This window comes from Phlebotomus papatasi, chromosome 3 (assembly GCF_024763615.1).
Source record: "Phlebotomus papatasi isolate M1 chromosome 3, Ppap_2.1, whole genome shotgun sequence".
Classification (NCBI taxonomy): domain Eukaryota; kingdom Metazoa; phylum Arthropoda; class Insecta; order Diptera; family Psychodidae; genus Phlebotomus; species Phlebotomus papatasi.
Genome location: NC_077224.1, coordinates 88,780,954 through 88,805,408, shown reverse-complemented (window position 1 = coordinate 88,805,408; position 24,455 = coordinate 88,780,954). Strand labels below are relative to the sequence as shown.

General features: G+C 37.1%; 10 protein-coding genes across 10 annotated transcripts; 6 read left to right on the top strand and 4 right to left on the bottom strand.

The window, feature by feature from the left end:
* The first annotated feature begins 1,158 nt into the window (after nucleotides 1-1,158).
* LOC129806291 (histone H4) lies at nucleotides 1,159-1,556 on the top strand. The gene has a single exon (XM_055854763.1). The coding sequence runs from the start codon at nucleotides 1,193-1,195 to the stop codon at nucleotides 1,502-1,504; it is 312 nt and encodes a 103-aa protein (XP_055710738.1). The 5' UTR covers nucleotides 1,159-1,192; the 3' UTR covers nucleotides 1,505-1,556.
* Nucleotides 1,557-2,402: 846 nt separating this feature from the next.
* LOC129806287 (histone H2B) lies at nucleotides 2,403-2,860 on the bottom strand. Its single transcript, XM_055854759.1, has one exon. The coding sequence runs from the start codon at nucleotides 2,826-2,828 to the stop codon at nucleotides 2,457-2,459; it is 372 nt and encodes a 123-aa protein (XP_055710734.1). The 5' UTR covers nucleotides 2,829-2,860; the 3' UTR covers nucleotides 2,403-2,456.
* Nucleotides 2,861-3,726: 866 nt separating this feature from the next.
* LOC129806279 (histone H1-II-like) lies at nucleotides 3,727-4,968 on the top strand. Its single transcript, XM_055854751.1, has one exon. It carries the CDS (start codon nucleotides 3,773-3,775, stop codon nucleotides 4,421-4,423), a length of 651 nt encoding a protein of 216 aa, XP_055710726.1. The 5' UTR covers nucleotides 3,727-3,772; the 3' UTR covers nucleotides 4,424-4,968.
* A 1,845-nt stretch (nucleotides 4,969-6,813) lies between these two features.
* Nucleotides 6,814-7,372, bottom strand: LOC129806286 (histone H2A). Its single transcript, XM_055854758.1, has one exon. It carries the CDS (start codon nucleotides 7,318-7,320, stop codon nucleotides 6,946-6,948), a length of 375 nt encoding a protein of 124 aa, XP_055710733.1. The 5' UTR covers nucleotides 7,321-7,372; the 3' UTR covers nucleotides 6,814-6,945.
* Nucleotides 7,373-7,596: 224 nt separating this feature from the next.
* LOC129806290 (histone H2B) lies at nucleotides 7,597-8,059 on the top strand. The gene has a single exon (XM_055854762.1). It carries the CDS (start codon nucleotides 7,634-7,636, stop codon nucleotides 8,003-8,005), a length of 372 nt encoding a protein of 123 aa, XP_055710737.1. The 5' UTR covers nucleotides 7,597-7,633; the 3' UTR covers nucleotides 8,006-8,059.
* A 2,899-nt stretch (nucleotides 8,060-10,958) lies between these two features.
* Nucleotides 10,959-11,336, bottom strand: LOC129806293 (histone H4). Its single transcript, XM_055854764.1, has one exon. The coding sequence runs from the start codon at nucleotides 11,300-11,302 to the stop codon at nucleotides 10,991-10,993; it is 312 nt and encodes a 103-aa protein (XP_055710739.1). The 5' UTR covers nucleotides 11,303-11,336; the 3' UTR covers nucleotides 10,959-10,990.
* A 1,253-nt stretch (nucleotides 11,337-12,589) lies between these two features.
* Nucleotides 12,590-13,111, top strand: LOC129806282 (histone H3). The gene has a single exon (XM_055854753.1). The coding sequence runs from the start codon at nucleotides 12,662-12,664 to the stop codon at nucleotides 13,070-13,072; it is 411 nt and encodes a 136-aa protein (XP_055710728.1). The 5' UTR covers nucleotides 12,590-12,661; the 3' UTR covers nucleotides 13,073-13,111.
* A 628-nt stretch (nucleotides 13,112-13,739) lies between these two features.
* LOC129806288 (histone H2B) lies at nucleotides 13,740-14,219 on the bottom strand. Its single transcript, XM_055854760.1, has one exon. It carries the CDS (start codon nucleotides 14,163-14,165, stop codon nucleotides 13,794-13,796), a length of 372 nt encoding a protein of 123 aa, XP_055710735.1. The 5' UTR covers nucleotides 14,166-14,219; the 3' UTR covers nucleotides 13,740-13,793.
* Nucleotides 14,220-14,399: 180 nt separating this feature from the next.
* On the top strand, nucleotides 14,400-14,919 carry LOC129806284 (histone H2A). The gene has a single exon (XM_055854755.1). It carries the CDS (start codon nucleotides 14,482-14,484, stop codon nucleotides 14,854-14,856), a length of 375 nt encoding a protein of 124 aa, XP_055710730.1. The 5' UTR covers nucleotides 14,400-14,481; the 3' UTR covers nucleotides 14,857-14,919.
* Nucleotides 14,920-18,908: 3,989 nt separating this feature from the next.
* Nucleotides 18,909-19,754, top strand: LOC129806278 (histone H1-II-like). The gene has a single exon (XM_055854750.1). It carries the CDS (start codon nucleotides 18,955-18,957, stop codon nucleotides 19,603-19,605), a length of 651 nt encoding a protein of 216 aa, XP_055710725.1. The 5' UTR covers nucleotides 18,909-18,954; the 3' UTR covers nucleotides 19,606-19,754.
* Nucleotides 19,755-24,455: the final 4,701 nt, after the last annotated feature.

Below are 24,455 nucleotides of genomic sequence, written 5' to 3'. Positions count from 1 at the left end.
AATATAAAGTACCGAAAATATATTTAACGTTAATTATTTATTTACTCGTGTGATAAATTGTTTAAGAATTTAAAAATTATAAATAAAATTTTAGAAGAAAAAACAATAAAATGTGCTACATTAATGTCATTTTTAGAAAATTGTGTTGAATTTAAGAAACCGTAATTTCAAGAATATTTTAATGGTTTTATTATATACTTTGTAATGTTTTATCCTTTCAATTTAGCAAAACAAATAAAAACAAAAGCAGCAGTCATTTTATTGCATTCTTAATTGCCCTGAATTTGGGTTCGAAAGGGTTTCTTTTATTGAACAAAAGCAATTAAGAAAAAAAGGTTTTTAAAGACTTTGGGGTAAACTCTTTAAATATTGAATTGTGGCCCTGAAAAGGGCCGTTTTTTGGGGTAAAAGAATTTTTTAAGCCATTTAAGCACGTTCTCCACGAATACGACGAGCCAGCTGAATATCCTTGGGCATGATAGTGACACGCTTGGCGTGGATGGCGCACAGATTGGTGTCCTCAAACAAACCCACGAGGTAGGCCTCGCTGGCCTCCTGGAGAGCCATCACGGCGGAGCTCTGGAACCTCAGATCGGTCTTGAAATCCTGAGCGATCTCACGCACAAGACGCTGGAAGGGCAACTTGCGGATGAGCAATTCTGTGCTCTTCTGGTAGCGACGGATCTCACGGAGAGCCACTGTTCCTGGGCGGTAGCGATGGGGCTTCTTGACTCCGCCAGTTGCTGGGGCACTCTTGCGAGCAGCCTTGGTGGCCAGCTGCTTGCGAGGAGCCTTTCCTCCGGTTGACTTACGGGCAGTCTGCTTCGTACGGGCCATTGCTGTTTCTTCCTTCAAAAACTACTTACGATCTTTACGCTTTGAATAGTTCAGACAAACTATGCGTTCGCAGACCGTTTTCAGACCTTTTATGTAATCGCCTTTCTGCAGTACACGAGGGAAACTACACATAAAATTATAATTTTATTAATTATTTTAATTTCTTCAAGAGACTTGGCTTTAAGGTTTTTAATGTATTGCCCTAAAGCTTAAAAATTTTGATTAATTCCTTAAATATTTGATAAGTTTTGTTGGGAAGGGGCGTGGTTTAGTTAACAAAAGACGGGCCCCAAGCTGCAGAATTCAGTAGTTTGTTCTCGACTATCGTTCGGAATACAAGCAACAATAAGTGAAAATGACTGGTCGCGGTAAAGGAGGCAAGGGACTCGGTAAAGGAGGCGCCAAGAGGCACAGGAAGGTGTTGCGTGATAACATCCAGGGCATCACGAAGCCAGCCATCCGTCGTCTGGCTCGTCGTGGCGGCGTGAAGCGTATCTCTGGGCTGATCTACGAGGAGACCCGTGGTGTCCTCAAAGTCTTCCTGGAGAACGTGATCCGTGATGCCGTGACTTACACCGAACACGCCAAAAGGAAGACAGTCACTGCCATGGACGTCGTCTATGCCCTCAAACGCCAAGGTCGCACTTTGTACGGTTTTGGTGGTTAAATCCCTCAAATCTTCATCTCAATCAACAAAAACGGCCCTTTTTAGGGCCACAATAAAATATTTAAAGAGTTTACCAGAAAGTCTTTTTAATTTAGTTAAGGTAGTTCAGTTAAAGTACAAAAAATCCAAGAAGAAATGCAGGTTTTACAAAATTTTCCTGTGAAAACTAAAATCCCAAGACTCAATAAAAACCGTCATAGTAAATACTTATCTAATAGCATGTCACATCAAAAATACGTGCACTAAAGGTTCCTGTAATGTACCTAATATAGCAATAAAACATTCATCTTTTGTTAGAAATAAGATCATAGACGAATAAAGGCATTTGAAATCGAAAGTCTTAAAATTTCTTAATTGCTTTTGTTCAATAAAACAAATCCTTTCGAACCTAAATTCAGGTCAATTTTCAAAGCAATAAAAATGACCATTTTATTTGCAAAACAAAAATAACAAGAAAATAAACAATAAATTGAAAAACATGCTTTTAAAATATTTTATAAACCAAATAAATCAGTGTTCCAAATTTCCACTACTCAATTTATCACACGAATATACAAATAACTAAATGTTGTTTCTTTGCAAATTGGAGGCAACACATTAAGTATATTTCCCGTATTTTAATTTTCATCCTTTACATCTAAAGCAATAAATAAAGAATTTACTTCTATTTTAAATTTTTACAATATTTTGCGTGCTGTTTTTGAAAAGTAAGTCAAGAAAATATGGATATAAAAAGAATCATAAACTTTAGTGACGCTCAAACCGAACCCGCCATTTTGTTGTGCTCCGTATCATAAACTTTAAAGTGAATATTTCCAGTAAATACCGAAGAGATCATTTTATTTTCCAGTCATTGAAGAATGATCAAAAACTCTTTATGAAATGCATTTGTGGGCCCTCAAAAGGGCCATTTTGTGGGTTTTGGAGAATGATCCTTGGACAGGCGTCAGATTTACTTGGAGCTGGTGTATTTGGTGACGGCTTTGGTGCCTTCACTCACGGCGTGCTTGGCCAACTCTCCGGGCAGCAGGAGACGCACGGCAGTCTGGATCTCGCGACTCGTGATGGTCGAGCGCTTGTTGTAATGGGCCAGACGAGAAGCCTCTGCAGCAATGCGCTCGAAGATGTCATTCACGAAGCTGTTCATGATGCTCATGGCTTTGCTGCTGATGCCAGTGTCAGGATGGACCTGCTTCAGCACTTTGTAGATGTAGATGGCATAGCTCTCCTTCCTCTTGCGCTTCTTCTTCTTGTCCGTCTTCGAGATGTTCTTCTGGGCCTTTCCAGCCTTCTTGGCAGCCTTTCCACTAGTCTTCGGGGCCATTTTCAGCAAAGTTTCGTCAGTCAAGTAACTTTCGATACTAAAAAGTCGCTGGGAGTCACCCCGGTATTTATGGACTTCGTAGCCCGAAACGGTTCCGATCAGCTGCTCACGCACACAATTAAACAGCTGCTCATTCCTATAGGAAAGACCTTCAATGGAGGGGAGAATGAGATAGTGTGCGATAGTTGTGGCTTCACTCATTTCAGGCAACTAAATGCATAAATACCGGGAGTTAGTGTCGAATTCTGGATAGTCAATCGACTGCTCTTGCTAAGTGTATTTCGTGTGGCTTGAATCTACAGAAAAATCATCTGAAATGTCTGCATTTCTGTCTGTTGGCATTTGGCGGTCATCGAGGAAACGCCTTCTGGAAAAGCCAGCCGCCTACGTTCCGGATCTCTGTTGAAGACATTTACTAAAGGAATATATATTTTCAGGTAAATTGGGCAGGAAGAAGAGGGTATTAAATATCACAGAATCCTATCACAGAGAAATTATTGTTTACCACAGGTATTTGAATATCACAGACGGTAGAAGAAAGCCCAAGAAGCACACAGTCCCTGACATATTTATAACACCACAATATATTTATAGGTAATTCTCCACAGCATAAAATAAATATAAAATTCAAGTGTTATCACTTTTCGCCAATATTTATCTTCGACTTTGTTGTAGCAAATGATTATTTTGAATAATAGGACAATAAAAAAGATGTATCTTTTAATTATGTTTAATAGACATTCAGTCTTTCGAATCTACTAGCCAGGAGTAACTTAATTGATGAATTAATTAAGTTTTTTTGAAAGTCTTGCAAATGGATGGAAAAATTGAGTGAAGATCAAAGCAAAATTCCGGTTCCAATAAATGAGCTCCCTTTTCAAGTAAGGTAAAATGTGGTGTTTTCTGGTAATTTTCTTGAGATATCTACCCAGAAATCGTAAAGAATGGCAGAAGAGACATCCGTGGAAGTAGCCCCAGCAGTATCCCCATCCGGGAAGAAGGCCAAGGCCCCCAAAAGTGCCGCCGCCAAGAAGCCTCGAGTGAAGCCAACGCACCCAAAGACTTCTGAAATGGTCAACAAAGCCATTAAGGATCTGAAGGAGCGTGGTGGATCATCCCTGCAGGCCATCAAGAAGTTTGTGGCAGCCAACTACAAGGTTGATGCTGAGAAATTGGCCCCATTCATCAGACGCTACCTGAAATCCGCCGTGACAAGTGGAGCTCTGGTCCAGACGAAAGGAAAGGGAGCCTCTGGCTCATTCAAATTGGCTGGATCTGCAAAGGGCGAGAAGGCAGTGGCAAAGAAGCCCCGTGTGAAGAAAGCTTCTGGAGAGAAGAAAGTGAAGAAGGCTGCATCGCCCAAGAAGAAGGCAACAGCTGCAGCCAAGAAGGCAGTCGCAGCGAAGAAGCCAAGTGGAGAGAAGAAGAAGGCAGCTGCACCAAAGAAAGCAGCAGCGAAGAAGTCTGCTCCCAAGCAAAAGTCCACGAAGGCATCTTCAAAGTCAGCAGGAACAAAGCCAAAGGTTCCCAAGCCGAAGAAGACTGGATCGCCGAAGAAAGCTGCGCCAAAGAAGACAGCAGCCAAGAAGAAGTAACTTTCTTCAAATCTCTTATCGCATCTCTTCCCACATTGTGAAAAACCTCAGACAAACAGCCCTTTTTAGGGCTATCAATCATCTATATAAAGAGTTTAGCAAATCTTGAATGTTTTTTAAAAACAAAACAAATTTAATTACTCGAAAATATTAACTTGATTTAAATTTGTTGGAAGTTCTTGGAAATTTCAGATTACTGAAGCGTTAGGGCTAAATAGGTTCGGGCTGATTCTAGAGATTATTAGCTTAATAAACTCATTAAATAAGGTTCAAGGAGCACCTAAGAAGTCATTGGCACTAAGAAGTCGTGTTCAAACCTATTGGACCGTTTTTTATTCCATTTGGAATATAAAATTTGAACACCTTTCCTTACAAGAAAAGGCAAAAAAATTAGTGAAAAAACGTCATATTGCCAATTAGTTATCTCTGCCAAATAGGTTTTTTTCGACCCTACTGTTTTTTATGTTAGTTTTATTTTTAAACTTGAGATTTTTAATAAAAATTATAAAAAATTTAAAATATTTCTGAAATGGTATTTTTTTTTTTTTTAATAAATTCCGTCTTAAGTTTTTGTCTTTTCAAACTTTACCCCAGCGAACGAAAAAATATTAATTATCTTGAAAAGGATTAATGCTCTGCTCTGACTGACGCTCAAAAAGAAATGCAAAAATTTAAGTGAAATATATTGTGTATAGTTCATTAAATTTAGACCAATTTTAAGCACAAAATAATTATCGTCATATCTTTATTGCTTTTTAAACTTTGATGTAAATAGTAAAAAAATATAATGTTACTGATCCTGATTTAACCGAAGAAAAGGAGATCGTCCAATAAAAATTCGTTTAGGTGAGTTATGATTTCATCTGTAAATACTTTTGGTTGTGTAGAATCGTGAATCAGTACACAGGTTTTTTTTAATTAAATAATTTCCTTAACAAAAGAACTTTTTAATTAGTTAACAATTCTGAGAATCCTAAAAAAATCTAAATGCTGCAAATGGTTTAGTGTGGAGAATTACCTATAAATATATTGTGGTGTTATAAATCTGTCAGGGACTGTGTGTTTCTTGGGCTTCCTTCTACCGTTTGTGATATTCACGTACCTGTGGTAAACAATAATTTCTGTGATAGGATTCTGTGATATCTAATACCCTCTTCTTCCTGCCCAGTTTACCTGAAAATATATATTCCTTTAGTAAATGTCTTCAACAGTGATCCGGAACGTAGGCGGCTGGCTTTTCCAGAAGGCGTTTCCTCGATGACCGCCGAATGCCCTTCACTAAATCCACTGAGGCAGTGAAACACACTTTTCACCTTCACCAATTATTTTATTTACAAGTCTTCTCCTCTTAGATTTCACTGAACACGTTTAACTCTACGTCACGTAAATTTTTCTGTAGTTTGAACTAATATTTAATTTATAATTCACAAAATAAACTTATACACTTTTCTCCTCACGTCTCTTTGCAAAAATCAAGTCTTACGTAACTCTCTGACTAGTTACCCCTCATTCCCCTACTTTCTTTCCAGCTGATCTTATTCACCACTTTTTCCTCCTTCTCTCTCCCTCCATGCATATTCAAAATCCAACCGTCTTTTGTCTCTTATTTCCAAGAGACCTCCAATCAATGGAAATTCTATACAGTTTAGTATCCATAATGTAAAATCCATTTTCCCAAAAAAAAAATCATTATTTAAGCTCATTTAAACTTTAAATTTAAATTTTATCTTCAGGTTCAGTTGTCTGCGTTGAGGTAAAACTATTTTATTTTTACTTAAGATACGCAAATTTCTGTTAACCCTAAAATCACCTATGCATTCTTTCACAAATTAGTTTGAATTTCCAGGTAAAAAGGGCAATTTCCAAATTAGAATTGATTTGATTAACTTTAGTTTAAATGTCTTTTTAAGTGTTTTTGTTTTTATGACTTTTAATAGCATAAGATTAAAGGCCTCTACACATTGGGAGCAATTTTCGTCAATAATCGCATTTTTGACAAAATTTTGACATTTCTACCTGCAACAGTGCAGACGATTTCCTTCAAAAGAGCAATTTTTTATGAAAACTGCTAACAATGTGTAGACACCATAACGAAAAAATGCAATAAAGAAAATCAATTAAAATTCGTTAATGCCTGAAACTATAAAATGCTCTTCTGCATTTGGGATTCTTTTTGTGACAAAAGAAATCAATTTAAGATTTTTATTAACTCTATCTAATTTACAAATTAGTTTCAGTTTCTAGGTAAAGAGGCAATTCTCAAAATTAAAAACGGTTCGAAATATTTAAGTCCTTTTAATTGCTTTATGACTCTTAATGGTGTAGGATTACCGAAAAAATATTGCAAGTCAACGAAACAATTAAAATTTGTTAATCCCTTAAATTGCAAGTCATTAGAAAATTCTTTGTAATAAATGAAAACAATTTTAAGATTTTTATTAACTCTTTATGAATGGATTTAGTCGCCCTAAAAAGGGCGTTTTTTTTTGTGGAAGATGATGAGAGCAGCCGAATTGCAGGATTTATGTCTTCTTCTCGGTCTTCTTGGGCAGGAGAACTGCCTGGATGTTGGGCAGAACACCGCCTTGGGCAATTGTGACTCCGGACAGCAATTTGTTCAATTCCTCGTCATTGCGGATGGCCAACTGAAGATGACGCGGAATGATCCTGGTCTTCTTGTTGTCACGGGCAGCATTGCCGGCCAACTCAAGAACTTCAGCAGCCAGATACTCCATGACGGCAGCCAGGTAAACCGGAGCTCCAGCACCGACTCTCTCAGCGTAATTTCCCTTGCGCAGGAGACGATGGATACGTCCCACGGGGAATTGGAGCCCAGCACGATTGGAGCGAGTCTTCGCCTTTCCCTTCACTTTTCCTCCCTTTCCGCGTCCAGACATTTCAGATGATTTTTCTGTTGATTGAAGCCACACGAAATTCACTCAGCAAGAGCAGTCGATTGACTATCCAGAATTCGACACTAACTCCCGGTATTTATGCGTTTAGTTGCCTGAAATGAGTGAAGCCACAACTATCGCACACTATCTCATTTCCCCTTCCATTCAAGGTCTTTCCTATAGGAATGAGCAGATGTTCAATTGTGTGAGTCACATTGTGTGAATCGTTTCGGGCTACGAAGTCCATAAATACCGGGGTGACTCCCAGCGACTTTTTAGTATCGAAAGTTACTTGACTGACGAAACTTTGCTGAAAATGGCCCCGAAGACTAGTGGAAAGGCTGCCAAGAAGGCTGGAAAAGCCCAGAAGAACATCTCGAAGACGGACAAGAAGAAGAAGCGCAAGAGGAAGGAGAGCTATGCCATCTACATCTACAAAGTGCTGAAGCAGGTCCATCCTGATACTGGCATCAGCAGCAAAGCCATGAGCATCATGAACAGCTTCGTGAATGACATCTTCGAGCGCATTGCTGCAGAGGCTTCTCGTCTGGCCCATTACAACAAGCGCTCGACCATCACGAGTCGCGAGATCCAGACTGCCGTGCGTCTCCTGCTGCCCGGAGAGTTGGCCAAGCACGCCGTGAGTGAAGGCACCAAAGCCGTCACCAAGTACACCAGCTCCAAGTAAATCCGACGCCTGTCCACGGATCATTCTCCAAAACCCACAAAATGGCCCTTTTGAGGGCCCACAAATGCATTTCATAAAGAGTTTTTGATCATTCTTCAATGACTGGAAAATAAAATGATATCTTGCTTCGGCATTTACTGGAAATATTCACTTTAAAGACTGAAATACGCAGCACAACAAAATGGCGAGTTCGATCTGAGCGTCACTAAAAAGTTTATGACTTGCTTTTCATTTCACAAAATATCAGCACGCAAAATATTGTAAAAATTTAAAATAGAAGTAAATTCTTTATTTATTGCTTTAGATGTAAAGGATGAAGATTAAATTACGGGAAATATACTTAACGTATTGCCTCCAATTTGCAATGAAACATTTAGCATTTTAGTTATTTGTATATTCGTGTGATAAATTTAGAACACTAATTGTATTTGGTTTATAAAATATTTTAAAAGCATGTTTTTAAAGAATTTGATTGTTTATTATTTTTGTTTATTTTTTTTTTGTTTTGCAAACAAAATGGTCATTTTTATTCCTTTGAAAATTGACCTGAATTTGGGTTTGAAAAAATTTGTTTTATTGAACAAAAGCAATTAAGAAATTTGAAGACTTTTTTTTAAGCTGTCTACACATTATGAGCATTTTTTAAAAAAATTCTTTAAAAATTTTTTTAAAAATTTTTTTAAAAAAATGTTTTTTAAAAATTTTTAAAAAAAAAATGCCTCCACACTAGACTTAATTTTTGTAAAAAATTTCTGACAGATTACTCTCAGCATTTCGCTTGGGATTATTTTTCATGAAAATTTGTCATTTGAGTGGTGGAAAAAGTGTGAAAAGTGTTTGTTGGAATTCCCTGGGATTAGTTGTTAGTGAATGTTCGTGGAAAATTTTCCAAAATTGCAAAAGTGCAGTGTTTTTCTACAGAAGTTGTTCCCAGTGGAATCAATATTCCGGAGTGTGTGAACATAACCTCAAAATGTTGTTTTTCCCTAAAAATTTTGTGTGACTATCGCAGTTATTTATGTACAGAAATTGTTTTTCTTTGCGATAATCATTCATTCATTCATTCATTTTCAACCGCTTATCCCTATTGGGGTCGCGGGCCCATGACATCCAATCTAGCAGCCCACGCCTGTCGGTCCTCCGCCACTTCAGGAAGATGTTCGAGTTCGATCCCGAGGCGTTCTAAGGCAAGATTCTGAATTTGATTCAGCCACCTTGTCCTAGGTCTGCCTCGAGGCCGAGGTCTCCTCACAATGGCTTGCATAGCTTTTCTGGGGATCTTTGCGATAATCTGGAAACCAAAACATGCTCATCAGAAGAACCGCAGAAATTACTCGGAAGGACAAATTTGTTACCAGGAACAATGTGTAGAGTGGAGAAGAAGGTGTGCAGCTCAAAAGATCCTAGATTCCATTGATCAGCAGCTCTTTCTGGAAAAGCTTCAGGACTTCAGGAAAACTTGTGGATACGTTTGGATGAACAGGAGTATTTGTAACCAAGAACATTGACGTAAGTACTATGAATATGCTAAAAAAAAAACTCTGATTTTATTGCAAAGCTATTCCTGCAAAAAATTCAGGACTACAATTGGAAGAGCATGATAATGGATGAGGGGAAGGACTTTGAGGAATAATTAGAAAGTGCTTCACCAAAATTCCTGCAAAAATTGATCCAGTGCAACTCTACAAATTTGATTCCGGATACTGGATGACACTGATTTGATTCCGGACACTGGTGATAATTATGATAAATTTTATGAAGAATAAATTCTCATATCCTGGTTTCCAATCCGAAATCTTTTATTGGTTATCCGGTGTACATTAAAGCCTTCTCCCTCTATCCACTACTGTCCAAGCAGGAGTCCCATGGAGGAAGCAAAAGTTTGTAGCCATCTCATCCTTGTGCTTCCGGATGGGAACATTTCCATCGTGGTTGAAAAGGAGGAATGATGGGAGGTGGTTCTGGGGCTTCAAGTGATGGGCTGTGGTAACTACGGATGACTCTTGTATGTACTAGGATCTCCTCAGTGGCTCTGAATAGGTCTATTGTCTTGATTGATTTACCAGGTTCATGTTCCAAAATTCTTCAATTTCCTTCTTTCCATTCCTGTTTTAATTTGGTGCACGAGGTTACTGTACCATAACAATCTTCAAGAATACACAGACATCACAACTTTCGGCAACGTCAAAAGAAAAATCAGCGAAAATGTTCCTCCAAAGCTGGCTTTGATTCCACTGGGAACAACTTCTGTAGAAAAACACTGCACTTTCGCAATTTTGGAAAATTTTCCACGAACATTCACTAACAACTATCCCAGGGAATTCCAACAAACACTTTTCACACTTTTTCCACCACTCAAATGACAAATTTTCATGAAAAATGTCTCGAGTTGCTGTGATTTTTTAAAAAATTCTTTAAAAAACTGTTTTGTAAAAAATTGTCCCAGTGTGTAGAGGCATTTTTTTAAAAGATTTTTTTAAAGAAAAAACCTTGATTTTTTAAAAAAATGGGTCGTTTTTTTACAAAATTGCCTACACACTAGACAAATTTCTGTAAAAAATACAGTTTTTTAAAAAAAAATTTCACTAGTCTGGAGGCGATTTTTTTAAAAAACTTTTTTTAATGTCATTTTTTATAGAAATTTTTGATAATGTGTAGACAGCTTAGAGTTCATGATTTTATTTCTAACGAAAGATTTATGTTTTCTTATTGCTATATGCTAGGTACATTATAGGAAACTATAGCGCATTTTTGATGTGATATGCTATTATCTAAGTATTTACTATAACGGTTTTTATTGAGTCTTGGGATTTTAGTTTTCACAGGAAAATTTTGTAAAACCTGCATTTCATCTTGGATATTTTGTACTCAAATCTAACTTAACTACCTTAACTAACTTTAAGACTTTCGGATAAACTCTTTAAATATTTAATTGTGGCCCTAAAAAGGGCCGTTTTTGTTGATTGAGATGAAGATTTGAGGGATTTAACCACCAAAACCGTACAAAGTGCGACCTTGGCGTTTGAGGGCATAGACAACGTCCATGGCAGTGACTGTCTTCCTTTTGGCGTGTTCGGTGTAAGTCACGGCATCACGGATCACGTTCTCAAGGAAAACTTTGAGGACACCACGGGTCTCCTCGTAGATCAGCCCAGAGATACGCTTCACGCCGCCACGACGAGCCAGACGACGGATGGCTGGCTTCGTGATGCCCTGGATGTTATCACGCAACACCTTCCTGTGCCTCTTGGCGCCTCCTTTACCGAGTCCCTTGCCTCCTTTACCGCGACCAGTCATTTTCACTTATTGTTGCTTGTATTCCGAACGATAGTCGAGAACAAACTACTGAATTCTGCGATTTCGATTCGATTTCAAAAGTCTATATTTTCTCCTATTGGTTATAATTCTACCTTAAAAGCTAACATGGTTTGGTTTAATTTCTGAGTACTAGGTACCCTTTGTGGAACCTTCGCTGTACATTTTAAAATGACGTGCTAGAAGCACTGTATCTGTCTTTGCTGATCTTTTAAAAGTTAAAATAAATTGTGTTAAACACAGGAAAAAGAGTAAAACCTGCATTTTTGTCATGGTGATTTTTATCTTAAAACTACCTTAAACTACCTTAAATCTAATATCACATTTACATATTTACAGAGTTGGGCAATGCTCTTAAATCGAGCCTGGGCAGCCCTAAATCATTTTTGGCCCTCCTTATTCTATTGATTAGGGGGTTTCTGTGCAAAGTGCACTTCTTTAAAATATTCTTTCCTAATTTTCTAATGAATTTTTTGAGCAATGGAATGTCACCAACTCGATGCAGCTCCTCTATCCGAGTATCTCTGGGAAGACGTAGGGCCATTCTGATGCACTTGTTTTGCACAATCTGGAGTTTCTTGAGATATGAGGGAGTCCCATGTCTCCAAACAATAGACCCGTAGGTCATTTGAGGCCTGATTATGGCTTTATATAAAAGTAATTTATTCTTTTTGCTGAGGGCTGACCATGGATTAATCAAGTGCATCAGGGACCACACTGAATTCTTGGCCTTCTTATGGACGGCCTTAATATGGCCAGAAAAGGTTAATTTTTGGTCAATATCGACCCCTAAATATTTGACTGACTTTTTCCAATCTATCGCGTGACGATTTATAGAGACTGACCTCTTCATGATATTTTTCCTGGATTTTGCCTTACGGCAAAAAACAATGGCTTCCGTTTTAGCGGCGTTGGTCTTGATTTTCCATTTGGAAAAATAGTCATGAATTTGGTCGAGTCCCTTGTCCAGGGCTTTAATCGCTCTGGGTACCCGAGAAGTGAAGTCGCTGACGTACACTGCCGTGTCATCAGCAAACTGAATTCTGCAGCTTGGGCCCCGTCTTTTGTTAACTAAACCACGCCCCTTCTCAAAAAACTTATCAAATATTTAAGGAATTAATCAAAATTTTTAAGCTTTAGGGCAATACATTAAAAACCTAAAAGCAAGTCTCTTGAAAAAATTAAAATAATTAATAAAATTATAATTTTATGTGTAGTTTCCCTCGTGTACTGCAGAAAGGCGATTGCATAAAAGGCCTGAAAACGGTCTGCGAACGCATAGTTTGTCTGAACTATTCAAAGCGTAAAGATCGTAAGTAGTTTTTGAAGGAAGAAACAGCAATGGCCCGTACGAAGCAGACTGCCCGTAAGTCAACCGGAGGAAAGGCTCCTCGCAAGCAGCTGGCCACCAAGGCTGCTCGCAAGAGTGCCCCAGCAACTGGCGGAGTCAAGAAGCCCCATCGCTACCGCCCAGGAACAGTGGCTCTCCGTGAGATCCGTCGCTACCAGAAGAGCACAGAATTGCTCATCCGCAAGTTGCCCTTCCAGCGTCTTGTGCGTGAGATCGCTCAGGATTTCAAGACCGATCTGAGGTTCCAGAGCTCCGCCGTGATGGCTCTCCAGGAGGCCAGTGAGGCCTACCTCGTGGGTTTGTTTGAGGACACCAATCTGTGCGCCATTCACGCCAAGCGTGTCACTATCATGCCCAAGGACATTCAGCTGGCTCGTCGTATTCGTGGAGAACGTGCTTAAATGGCTTAAAAAAATCTTTTACCCCAAAAAACGGCCCTTTTCAGGGCCACAATTCAATATTTAAAGAGTTTACCCCAAAGTCTTTAAAAACCTTTTTTTCTTAATTGCTTTTGTTCAATAAAAGAAACCCTTTCGAACCCAAATTCAGGGCAATTAAGAATGCAATAAAATGACTGCTGCTTTTGTTTTTATTTGTTTTGCTAAATTGAAAGGATAAAACATTACAAAGTATATAATAAAACCATTAAAATATTCTTGAAATTACGATTTCTTAAATTCACGATTTTCTAAAATGTAGCACATTTTATTATTTTTTCTTCTAAAATTTTATTTATAATTTTTAAATTCGTAAACGAGTAAATAAATAATTAACGTTAAATATATTTTCGGTACTTTATATTATTATTTATAAGGCATTAAATACTTTATTTCTAAATAGAATAATATAATGAATTTATCTGAATTTCCGCAATATTTTGCGTATTCTTTGAAAAGATGAGAAAGCCTGGAAAGAACATCACAAAGCTTAGTGATAAAATTGAAAATGACGCTAACATCAAGCCGTCATTTTGTTGTTCCGTATCCTTCCGTCCGCTAAACTAATCATTTTATTTTCCAGTAATTTAAGAATGATCAAAAACTCTTTATGAAATGCATTTGTGGGCCCTCAAAAGGGCCATTTTGTGGGTTTTGGAGAATGATCCGTGGACAGGCGTCGGATTTACTTGGAGCTGGTGTACTTGGTGACGGCTTTGGTGCCTTCACTCACGGCGTGCTTGGCCAACTCTCCGGGCAGCAGGAGACGCACGGCAGTCTGGATCTCGCGACTCGTGATGGTCGAGCGCTTGTTGTAATGGGCCAGACGAGAAGCCTCTGCAGCAATGCGCTCGAAGATGTCATTCACGAAGCTGTTCATGATGCTCATGGCTTTGCTGCTGATACCAGTATCAGGATGGACCTGCTTCAGCACTTTGTAGATGTAGATGGCATAGCTCTCCTTCCTCTTGCGCTTCTTCTTCTTGTCCGTCTTCGAGATGTTCTTCTGGGCCTTTCCAGCCTTCTTGGCAGCCTTTCCACTAGTCTTCGGGGCCATTTTCAGCAAAGTTTCGTCAGTCAAGTAACTTTCGATACTAAAAAGTCGCTGGGAGTCACCCCGGTATTTATGGACTTCGTAGCCCGAAACGGTTCCGATCAGCTACTCACGCACACCATTGAACAGCTGCTCATTCCAATAGGAAAGACCTTGAATGAAGAGGAGAGTGAGATAGTGTGCGATAGTTGTGGCTTCACTCATTTCAGGCAAATAAATGCATAAATACCGGGAGTTAGTGTCGAATTCTGGATAGTCAATCGACTGCTCTTGCTGAGTGTATTTCGTGTGGCTTCAATCTACAGAAAAATCATCTGAAATGTCTGGACGCGGAAAGGGAGGAAAAGTGAAGGGAAAGGCGAAGACTCGCTCCAATCGTGCTGGGCTCCAATTCCCCGTGGGACGTATCCATCGTCTCCTGCGCAAGGGAAATTACGCTGAGAGAGTCGGTGCTGGAGCTCCGGTTTACCTGGCTGCCGTCATGGAGTATCTGGCTGCTGAAGTTCTTGAGTTGGCCGGCAATGCTGCCCGTGACAACAAGAAGACCAGGATCATTCCGCGTCATCTTCAGTTGGCCATCCGCAATGACGAGGAATTGAACAAATTGCTGTCCGGAGTCACAATTGCCCAAGGCGGTGTTCTGCCCAACATCCAGGCAGTTCTCCTGCCCAAGAAGACCGAGAAGAAGACATAAATCCTGCAATTCGGCTGCTCTCAACTTCCACCACAAAAAAACGCCCTTTTTAGGGCGACTAAATCCATTCATAAAGAGTTAATAAAAATCTTAAATTTGTTTTCATTTATTACAAAGAATTTTCTAATGACTTGCAATTTAAGGGATTAACGAATTTTAATTGTTTCGTTGGTTTGCAATATTTTTTTGGTAATGAGAGTCTTAAAACACTTAAAAAGGACTGAAGTATTATGAGACGTTTCTAATTTAGGAATTGCCCTTTTTACCTGGAAATGGAAACTGATTTGTAGAAGAATGCATAGGTGCATTTAGGGTCTTGTAGAAATTTTATTATTTTGACAAAACTAATAAAATAATTTTACTTAGCAACTGTCTTGAAATATAGATAAAATGCTTTAAAAAAAGTAATAGAAAAGTTATTATTTTTAGGTTAACCCGAAAGTTATTAAGTTCAAAAGATTTCTTTTATAAAACTCTTAGTCTCTTTAGAAATTTTATTAAGTTCTTGTAAAAGACTAAAAATAATTACATTACTTAAACGACTTAATCATTTGCTGCGTTTAGTGGTTCACATGTATAATGATGCTAAAAAAAATTAAAACTCAATTTGTTCGCGAAATTAAAAAGAAACATGTTTATTTACATTAATTAATGATTTTCAGTAATATTAAAAAAAAAGTATTTGCAGATAGAAGAGAAAATGTTTACCAAAATCCATCGTTTCTTCATTTAAACACTTCCTATTCGATGTGAAGTAAATTATGCGTAAAAATATGTTTATCTGAATATATTTTAAAAATTAACAGTCTTTTGATAATTTTTTGTTCTAAGTTTGAATACTAACCTAAAGTAATTCACAAATCACTAAAAAGTAACTTTTTCACAAAAATACAACATAAAATCATTTAAAAAGTTTCTCTCAAATAACGGATTGGAAATCTACGCAGCAAGTTCCAATTTGCAACACTTAACTCTTTCGTCTCCTTTGGGACTCTGGGTAGGGGGAGGCTTTGATCGTTCGCACATACGCTACCTTCAGACACTTCATATTTCTCCCATATTCCTTTATGAATCTCACATATGGCTATATATTGTAATAGCTAACCTTAAATCCCATCTTTCCTGAAAAAATTGAGAGTCTAATCCTTTTTTCCTAGTTTCAGGAAACAAAAAATAAAAACAGGTCCAAAACTGTAATTTTGCTGTGCAATATTTCATACGATTGTGCAGAATTAATATCACTTTTCTGAAAAACTACTATCACAAAGGGTAGAAGGGTTATTAGGAATCAGATTTATGTAAAAATCTTTTAGGCTGAACAGGCACTTTTTGTGGGTGGAACAAAATTCACAAACTTGACTCAGATTCATCGATCGCACATAGAAGACTGCTTCTTTCAGATATTTTCCAGGAAACTTCATTTTAGATACGATCCCTCATATTCACATCTATTGTAATCTACCGATTTGATCCACCACTAAAAAGGAAAACTTAAAAATCGTAAAGTTGATAAACAAGAAGTAATTTGACTCAAATAGGCTGCAGTTGAGTAATTATTAAGCAATTTTGCATTTCTTTGATATAAAAATATTTTTCAAGCTTGCACAAACTGAATGTGCAATGAAAGAATCACATCTGCAATAAGCTCATACAGTTTACAACTGGTTTTTTGACAATCTTTGACATAACCTCACTATTGTGTTGTTTTGCATGACAAAGAAAAGAAATTGTCCGTGAGAAGCTGTTTTGTGAAAATTTTAGCTTGTTCACCTGCTGAAGCTCAATATCTGTGCTAAATCCCGATTCCTGCAGCTGCAGGAACAGAGAAATCTTCAATGATGCGCATTCAAACGTTTTTGTGCATATCCGGCTCCGTGGAGGAATGGTGGAATCTTGTGTGGTCTTCTCGCTTGCAGAGTTTTAGTCAATTTTTAGCTTTAAAAACTTATTGATTCGTGTAAATTTGGTGATATTTGGACTTTTTAAGAAAGTATTCATCAGATTTAACCGTTTCGGGAGTGAAATTCTCGTAGAACCAATCAAAAAAATGGTTTTTAATGTCAATAAAACATCTCTCAGAAAAGTTCCAAAAAAGTGATATTAAAATGTTTTATTCTATATAAAAATGGTTTAATCAAGTAGATTAGAGTTCCCTTTAAACAATGATGTGCAACTTTTAGTGTCCGGTGCAAAATTTACGGTGAAAATGGGGTGTTCAATGATGGCGTGAATCGTGTGCGATAATAGAAACTTGATTCATCTATCGGATAAATCGCCATTAAATTTTCATTTTCCTCTGGAGGAAAATCTAAGGATTTCCTGGAATTTTGTTTGGTGGGATTATAAACCTTATAAGTAAGACATTTTTTTGGCATAGTTGGAGAATCCATACAGTTTGCATGGTAGTCAGAAAAAATCACTGAACTTGAACATCATTTTTGTATGCGAAAGTTCAAAGCCTCCCCCTACCCATGGAAAAAAGAATTTTTTTAGACTATTTAGAATAGATAAAATTCCGATTCTTCTGGATAATTACAAACTATAAGGATGTCCAAATCTAGGATATTTTTTGCAGGATCCCAATTAACTCCTGAGCTAAGATATTCTTGGTCAAAAATCGTGAATTTTCGATTTTCTGCTTCCTTGCACATATTGTGACTTTTTTCATATTTCTAGACCAGAATAAGGAAAAACCTCTCGGGGCCAATAAGTATGATAACTAACAATTACAGATTACATAAATTCGAAAAACAATTTTTTCATAAATTTTCAAAAAACTTGTTCAAAGTTGATGGGTACTCTCGTCCCCAAAAATCTAGAGGTCAAATGTAAGGTTATCCCGCCAATGTCCGCCATTTGCTTTTTGACACCAACATTGTAAGAAAATTCAAGCGGGAGCGAAATTTTTGTCAATATGGCCGATAATTTTGACATTTGGCAGCGAAGGAGATTGCTTTCGGGAAAGTTTTTCTTATTCTTCCAGATTTTGGTGAATTCTGATTGTCCAGGAAGTGTTTTTTTGGCTCTTGAGAAAGCTTAATGTGTCTGCAATAACATCCTGTTGAGAGAAATGTGTGTTAAAGTGTTATTCTGTGAAATATTTTGAGGAATCTGTTGGCAAGCAGGAGCTGGGTGTCCTTTTTAGCACTTCCTGGACATCACAGAAGATACTGGTCAATAATTCTTCTTGTTTTAGTGATCAATATTGTAAAGGAGTCATTTGACACGCAAAAATAATTCACAACATTGATATTCTTGGCTTTTGGAAAATTGAAGTTTGTCCAAGTTTGTATCGTTTGCTTTCTTTAGGGGACGAGAGTTCCCATGAGTTTTCCAATTTCCCAGAGGCGGAGAAAATTCTTTCTCTATAAAAGTATCATATTTGACCACTAAGACTTACAATAAAGTGAGTTTTACTGAAATTCGTTCGCTGGATATGTTGTGGTCCGGAAAGAGTTAAAGAACAATTCCAATAGCCTTCTAATTTGTTATTAATTTGATTATGTTTCAACGGGTACTACTTCTTCTTAAGATTAATCAACAAGTAATGTAAAAATAAATTTAATTTTTCATTCGTAAATGTTTAAAATATCCATGTGAATTGCTCTATTACTTTGGATTTTCAACAAATTCGATATTTAGCTTGAAAAATCAAAATATTCCGCTTTATAAATCTAGCTTTTAATATCGAAAGAACATTGAAAATATATTTAAATATTTTTCAAGAATGTTACTTAAAAAAATTATTCAATTAATTGCATAAAATGAATATAAAATTCAAGTGCTATCACTTTTCGCCAATATTTATCTTCGACTTTGTTGTAGCAAATTTGCGATTATTTTGGATAATAGAACAATGAAAAAGATGTATCTTTTAATTATGTTTAATAGACATTCAGTCTTTCGAATCCACTAGCCAGGAGTAACTTAATTGATGAATTAATTAAGTTTTTTTGAAAGTCTTGCAAATGGATGGAAAAATTGAGTGAAGATCAAAGCAAAATTCCGGTTCCAATAAATGAGCTCCCTTTTCAAGTAAGGTAAAATGTGGTGTTTTCTGGTAATTTTCTTGAGATATCTACCCAGAAATCGTAAAGAATGGCAGAAGAGACATCCGTGGAAGTAGCCCCAGCAGTATCCCCATCCGGGAAGAAGGCCAAGGCCCCCAAAAGTGCCGCCGCCAAGAAGCCTCGAGTGAAGCCAACGCACCCAAAGACTTCTGAAATGGTCAACAAAGCCATTAAGGATCTGAAGGAGCGTGGTGGATCATCCCTGCAGGCCATCAAGAAGTTTGTGGCAGCCAATTACAAGGTTGATGCTGAGAAATTGGCCCCATTCATCAGACGCTACCTGAAATCCGCCGTGACTAGTGGAGCTCTGGTCCAGACGAAAGGAAAGGGAGCCTCTGGCTCATTCAAATTGGCTGGATCTGCAAAGGGCGAGAAGGCAGTGGCAAAGAAGCCCCGTGTGAAGAAAGCTTCTGGAGAGAAGAAAGTGAAGAAGGCTGCATCGCCCAAGAAGAAGGCAACAGCTGCAGCCAAGAAGGCAGTCGCAGCGAAGAAGCCAAGTGGAGAGAAGAAGAAGGCAGCTGCACCAAAGAAAGCAGCAGCTAAGAAGTCTGCTCCCAAGCAAAAGTCCACGAAGGCATCTTCAAAGTCAGCAGGAACAAAGCCAAAGGTTCCCAAGCCGAAGAAGACTGGATCGCCGAAGAAAGCTGCGCCAAAGAAGACAGCAGCCAAGAAGAAGTAACTTTCTTCAAATCTCTTTTCGCATCTCTTCCCACATTGGGAAAAACCTCAGACAAACAGCCCTTTTTAGGGCTATCAATCATCTATATAAAGAGTTTAGCAAATCTTGAATGTTTTTGAAGCTAAATAAATTAATCCTTTAACGAGACACTATGGACTGAAAATCAACAATAAAAATTAAACTGAAATTATATCTAACCTTGGAAAGTCCAACAGAGTCTGATTCGGTGTATTGTGTGCCTCTATGAACGATAGGGACAAAAATAAGCCCAAAAATTTAAGTAATTTTTCTGACAATACTAATGAGTAATATTTTTCGTTTTAATGAAAAATATTATGTATGAGTATTGTAGTTTTTATTGCCAAAAAGGTTTTGCTTAAAAAAATTGGAAGTTATAAAAAATAAATAAAATCAATTATGGATTTGAGAATTTAATAATTCTCCAGTTTTGAGCTTAAATATTTATTAAATAGCTAGATGCTAGAGACTTGGAAAAAAAAATTCTAGATTCATTCAACCTTCTACTTTACAATTATGTACAGACATAAGAAAAAATAACTTTTGTTAGTCAGGGAAAATTATTTTCTTTATGGGACACCGGTGTTCCAATCGTCCTTAAAGGAATCTATTGAATCTACTGAAAAGAATCTAGGGATGTTCATATCAAACACGTTTATAGAATTAATATTTCGTTTCTGGACTGGTCACACAAACAGGGCTTGTGTCCAGATATATAAACCCTTTCTGACATCCCGGACCTGTGTATCTCAGAAATAAAAGCGGTTATATTTATTGCTTTTAAAATTGTCCTGTATTTGGGTTCAAAAGGGTTTCTTTTGTTGCACAAAAGCAATTAAGAAACAGTGAATGCGATTTGATTTAAAATTTAAAATTATGTAGAATTGTTCTTGTGGATAATAATAAAGGCCCTATCTAAAGAAATGTATAATTTGGTCATCTGATAGGGTTTCCCAAGAAGCAACATATCTGCCTTATAGAACCAAGTATTAGACATGTCTTTTAGTGAACTTTTAAAAGACTTAAAGTGAGAATTTTCTGTTTTAATTCCCAAAGAAGCTCTTAAGATCCTTAAGAGTAATAATAATAATAATAATGCTGGCACAACATTCCATGAAGGAACAAGGCCTTCCCGAAAGGGGATTTCTAGACATGCATTATTATATTTTGTTGTACGGGATGAGGTTGTCAGTCCCATGCCCGTGGAATCAAGTGCAGTGAAGCTCACTGGATGCAATCCGAACACATTTAACGCCAGAAAAATCCTGGTGACCTAAAGGGGATTCGAATCCGGGACACTTGCATCATAGAGCGAGTGCTCTACCACTTGACCCATTGAGTACCGATCCTTAAGAGTGCGCCACTTTAATTATAGTAATCTCAGTGATGGAACCAAGAGCGTTATAAGCATTTAAAAAGATTTTTGGTTCTATAATGCCTTACTTAGGGAATTCTACAAGACTATATTAAGAAAAAAATGCTTGGGTTATCCGGTTTATCATTGGGGTTATTTTTCAATTTTACAGTCGCTTTCTGAATGACATAAAATTTCTTTTCTTTTGTGATTTGAGGTTTCGCTAGTCATCTGGACATTCTGCCTTCGGTGGAGAATCCCTCCTGCATATCTTGTCAAATTCCCTGAAAAGCAGTGTTCTGCAGACTGCTCCTTAAAAGCCAAGAATAATTTTCTAGATTTCAGAACACAGTGTTTGATCCGTTTGATTTGAAAAAAAAAAATCCTTTTTGTATATCTGAAGTGGAATAATATTTTCTACGTTCTGCCCACACGACTGAATCTTATTTTTCTTTAAAAATTAAAATTTAAAAAAAAAGTAAACAAAATGTTCTTAAAAAATCAATTGGTTGCAGATCCGAAGTGACCGTTACTTATTCAATGCATTTGAAATTCAAAGTCGATAAAATGAACGAAACTTTTTCCTGACCGATGCGCCATCTGATTTTTTTCAGTACATCTAGTTGCCGCTTTAGAAACCTGAAAGCTTTTATTTCGACTCTGCAGGTTTACCGCGTTTTTCGCAATTTCCCGTGAATTTTCTTAGTTTTGTAAAGTGCAATTTGTGATTAGGGATTACTGGGGATCTCACTGAAATGATGGTTAGGAGATATTCGTGCATAAAAGAAAGTAAAATGCAAGTAGCAAAGTGATAGTGTTGGGGACTGAAGGGTTTTTGTGTATTTGCTGCATCTTCCGGGAAATTCTGCAGGGAATGGATTTGTGGAGGGCCTTTGCAAAGGAAAGCAGCTTAAGTGCTGCTAATCGTGGCTGAAGGGTTTTCAAACAAAATAAATGGAGACTTTCTCCGGGGAGTTCAAGCTCTCTAAAGTAGGGTTAGGGAAAGAATTGGTAGCGTACACCACGTCTTCCTTTTGTAAGAAGCTCCAGGAGCTTGTATTCCGTGTAGTCCGGGAGTCAGATGTCTCAAGTATATCGAGGGATCATTAATTTTAAAATAAAATGAAGTGAGAAGTGTCTCTGAAACTGAGTCCCCTTCAGGAGGGATATCCATGGGCAACGAGAGTTCCTTCTGGGAATGCCACAGCACAGCATCTGCAGCAAGGATCTCCAGAAGGCCTGGTAAGTCTCAAGCGTTTCTGTTTATCTCTAAATTAAAATGCTAACTTTTGGAAGAATATTCGATTATTTTGGATAGATTTTCCGGGAAACTAATGACCTTTTTCTCTCTTGCAGACTCCAGTCGCCAATAGAAGATGATCAACCAGGCCCCAGGTAAGTGGAAATTATCTTATTGCAATCTCCTGATGAAGAAGGAAAATCTACCTTCAATTAGGAAATGTTTTTGATCAAGCTCTTCATTTCTTGTATTATGTCCTGAGCAGATTTGAGGTTTAACTCTTTCGTATCTTTTGGGACTCTGAGCACCCAAAGCAGCATATGAATATTCAGTGAAAAACAGTGTTTTTTTTTAATTATTCAGAACTGAGAAAAATTCAATTCTTTTGGAGGATTACAAACTTTAAGGATGTCCAAATGTACGATATTTTTTGTAGGACCTCAATTAATTCCTGAGCTTAGATATTTTTGATTAAAAAATTGTGAAATTGGCTTGCAGCATATGCTGCGGTCCGGAAAGAGTTAACCCTTTAAGGTTTAAGCCTTTGAGGACGAAAGGGTTAAAAATCGGGGGTCAGAAAAAATCAGGTTTTCTGCCTTTTTAGAGCAAAAAGCAAAACAAAAGCGGCCGTAGAAAAAAAATCATTTATGGGTCACCGGTGACCCAATCGTCCTTAAAGGGTTAAGGACGAATGGGACACCGGTGTCCCAGAAATAAAAACGGATTTTCCGGACAGGATAAATAGGGTAAATTAAGCTAATTCAAAACCTGCTTCAAATGGAAATTTTTCGCTACTCTAAATGGAAACGTCATTGTTTTCATGATAAATACAGTACTAAATTATTATAGTCATATATTTTCTATACCTCAGTTTCATTATTTAGTTAATTTTGCTCTAAATAAAGCGAAAACCCATTCATATTCAGAAATTTTTATTTGTTAGTTTCTCGGAAAAATTAAAAGTGTACCTTTTCACCATTGAATTTTTCATAGATTGACCATGTTTTCCAATGAAAAACACAATGAGGTGACTGTTGTTTATTCGTTTTGTTTAACATTTATGTCATATTTCTGGATAATTTTAGTTAAATTAAGTGCTAATCTTTATTGTTAACGGTACGTGAAGTTTTCAAATTAAATAATTACTAATTTCGTGAACAAATAGGGTTTTTCTAGAGTGTATGCAAATGCTTCAATAGGAAACCCCGGAAATATGATTTTTTTTTGGAGAAATTTTCTTATTGTTTTAGATGGGAAAAGAGAAAAGACCAGGAATAAGTACAAATCTTGCACTCAAGAGCAACTCAACAAGGTTTTGGAAGCCTTTCGTCGTGGTTTCACTTACACTGTTTGTCTCCAATTAGAAACTTTCCCTTGTCTTCATTTGGATTAATTTGTTTCCAATAGAAGCATTTCGCACTCATGTATTTTTCTTGTGTTTAAGATGTTTTCAAATTATATTTAAAGAATTTTCTCTAAACAGTAACATTCTAGAAGAGTCAAGGAGCAAATTTATGTAATTCTCTTCAGAAAAAATATGAACTTAATGTGTTAAATCTTCTGTCAAAGTTAAAGGGTCTGGAAATTGTTTTGAATTAGGACAATTACAGTGCTGTCTCTCTATATGCACAGTTTGGGTACTTTTTTGACAGTTCTCTCTCTGAATATGCACAACTTTTTTTAAAATTCCCAACGGTTTTTTTCTTTCTCTTATTAAATTATCATTTTTTTATTGTTCTAGAATTTCCCGTGTTATTTTAAATATAATATGAGACAGAAAACATAAAATTAAGAAAATTGAAAACAAGAAAAAATAGTTACCAAGAAAATAATTTTCTTTATTACTTTGTCAAAATGCAAACAAATTGATTTTGAATGCAACCGATACAAAAGCTGTGCATATAGAAAGTGTGCATATAGAGAGACAGCACTGTACCCTTTTAAGAGTTCGAATGGATTTTCGGACGAATGTTACTTATCGGTTCATAATCGGTTCATTACCAGTTCACAACTGATTTATAAATAACTCAAAACATTGCCCAAAATACACCTTAGGAGTAACATAATTGAATTTTGAATAAAAATTATGAAACGGTTGAGAACCGATTGGAACCGGTTCAGTTTAATCGGAAATTCAAAGACCTTTCCAACGAGCCCAAAACATGATACCCTTCGGCTTAATCATCTATTCGATTTTGAAAAATCAGTAAAATTGGTTGCTATTTCGGATTTTGAGAC

Excerpts from the sequence above, each read along its gene's own strand:
- LOC129806291 (XM_055854763.1), top strand. The coding sequence starts at position 1,193 with ATGACTGGTCGCGGTAAAGGAGGCAAGGGACTCGGTAAAGGAGGCGCC.
- LOC129806287 (XM_055854759.1), bottom strand. The coding sequence starts at position 2,828 with ATGGCCCCGAAGACTAGTGGAAAGGCTGCCAAGAAGGCTGGAAAGGCC.
- LOC129806279 (XM_055854751.1), top strand. The coding sequence starts at position 3,773 with ATGGCAGAAGAGACATCCGTGGAAGTAGCCCCAGCAGTATCCCCATCC.
- LOC129806286 (XM_055854758.1), bottom strand. The coding sequence starts at position 7,320 with ATGTCTGGACGCGGAAAGGGAGGAAAAGTGAAGGGAAAGGCGAAGACT.
- LOC129806290 (XM_055854762.1), top strand. The coding sequence starts at position 7,634 with ATGGCCCCGAAGACTAGTGGAAAGGCTGCCAAGAAGGCTGGAAAAGCC.
- LOC129806293 (XM_055854764.1), bottom strand. The coding sequence starts at position 11,302 with ATGACTGGTCGCGGTAAAGGAGGCAAGGGACTCGGTAAAGGAGGCGCC.
- LOC129806282 (XM_055854753.1), top strand. The coding sequence starts at position 12,662 with ATGGCCCGTACGAAGCAGACTGCCCGTAAGTCAACCGGAGGAAAGGCT.
- LOC129806288 (XM_055854760.1), bottom strand. The coding sequence starts at position 14,165 with ATGGCCCCGAAGACTAGTGGAAAGGCTGCCAAGAAGGCTGGAAAGGCC.
- LOC129806284 (XM_055854755.1), top strand. The coding sequence starts at position 14,482 with ATGTCTGGACGCGGAAAGGGAGGAAAAGTGAAGGGAAAGGCGAAGACT.
- LOC129806278 (XM_055854750.1), top strand. The coding sequence starts at position 18,955 with ATGGCAGAAGAGACATCCGTGGAAGTAGCCCCAGCAGTATCCCCATCC.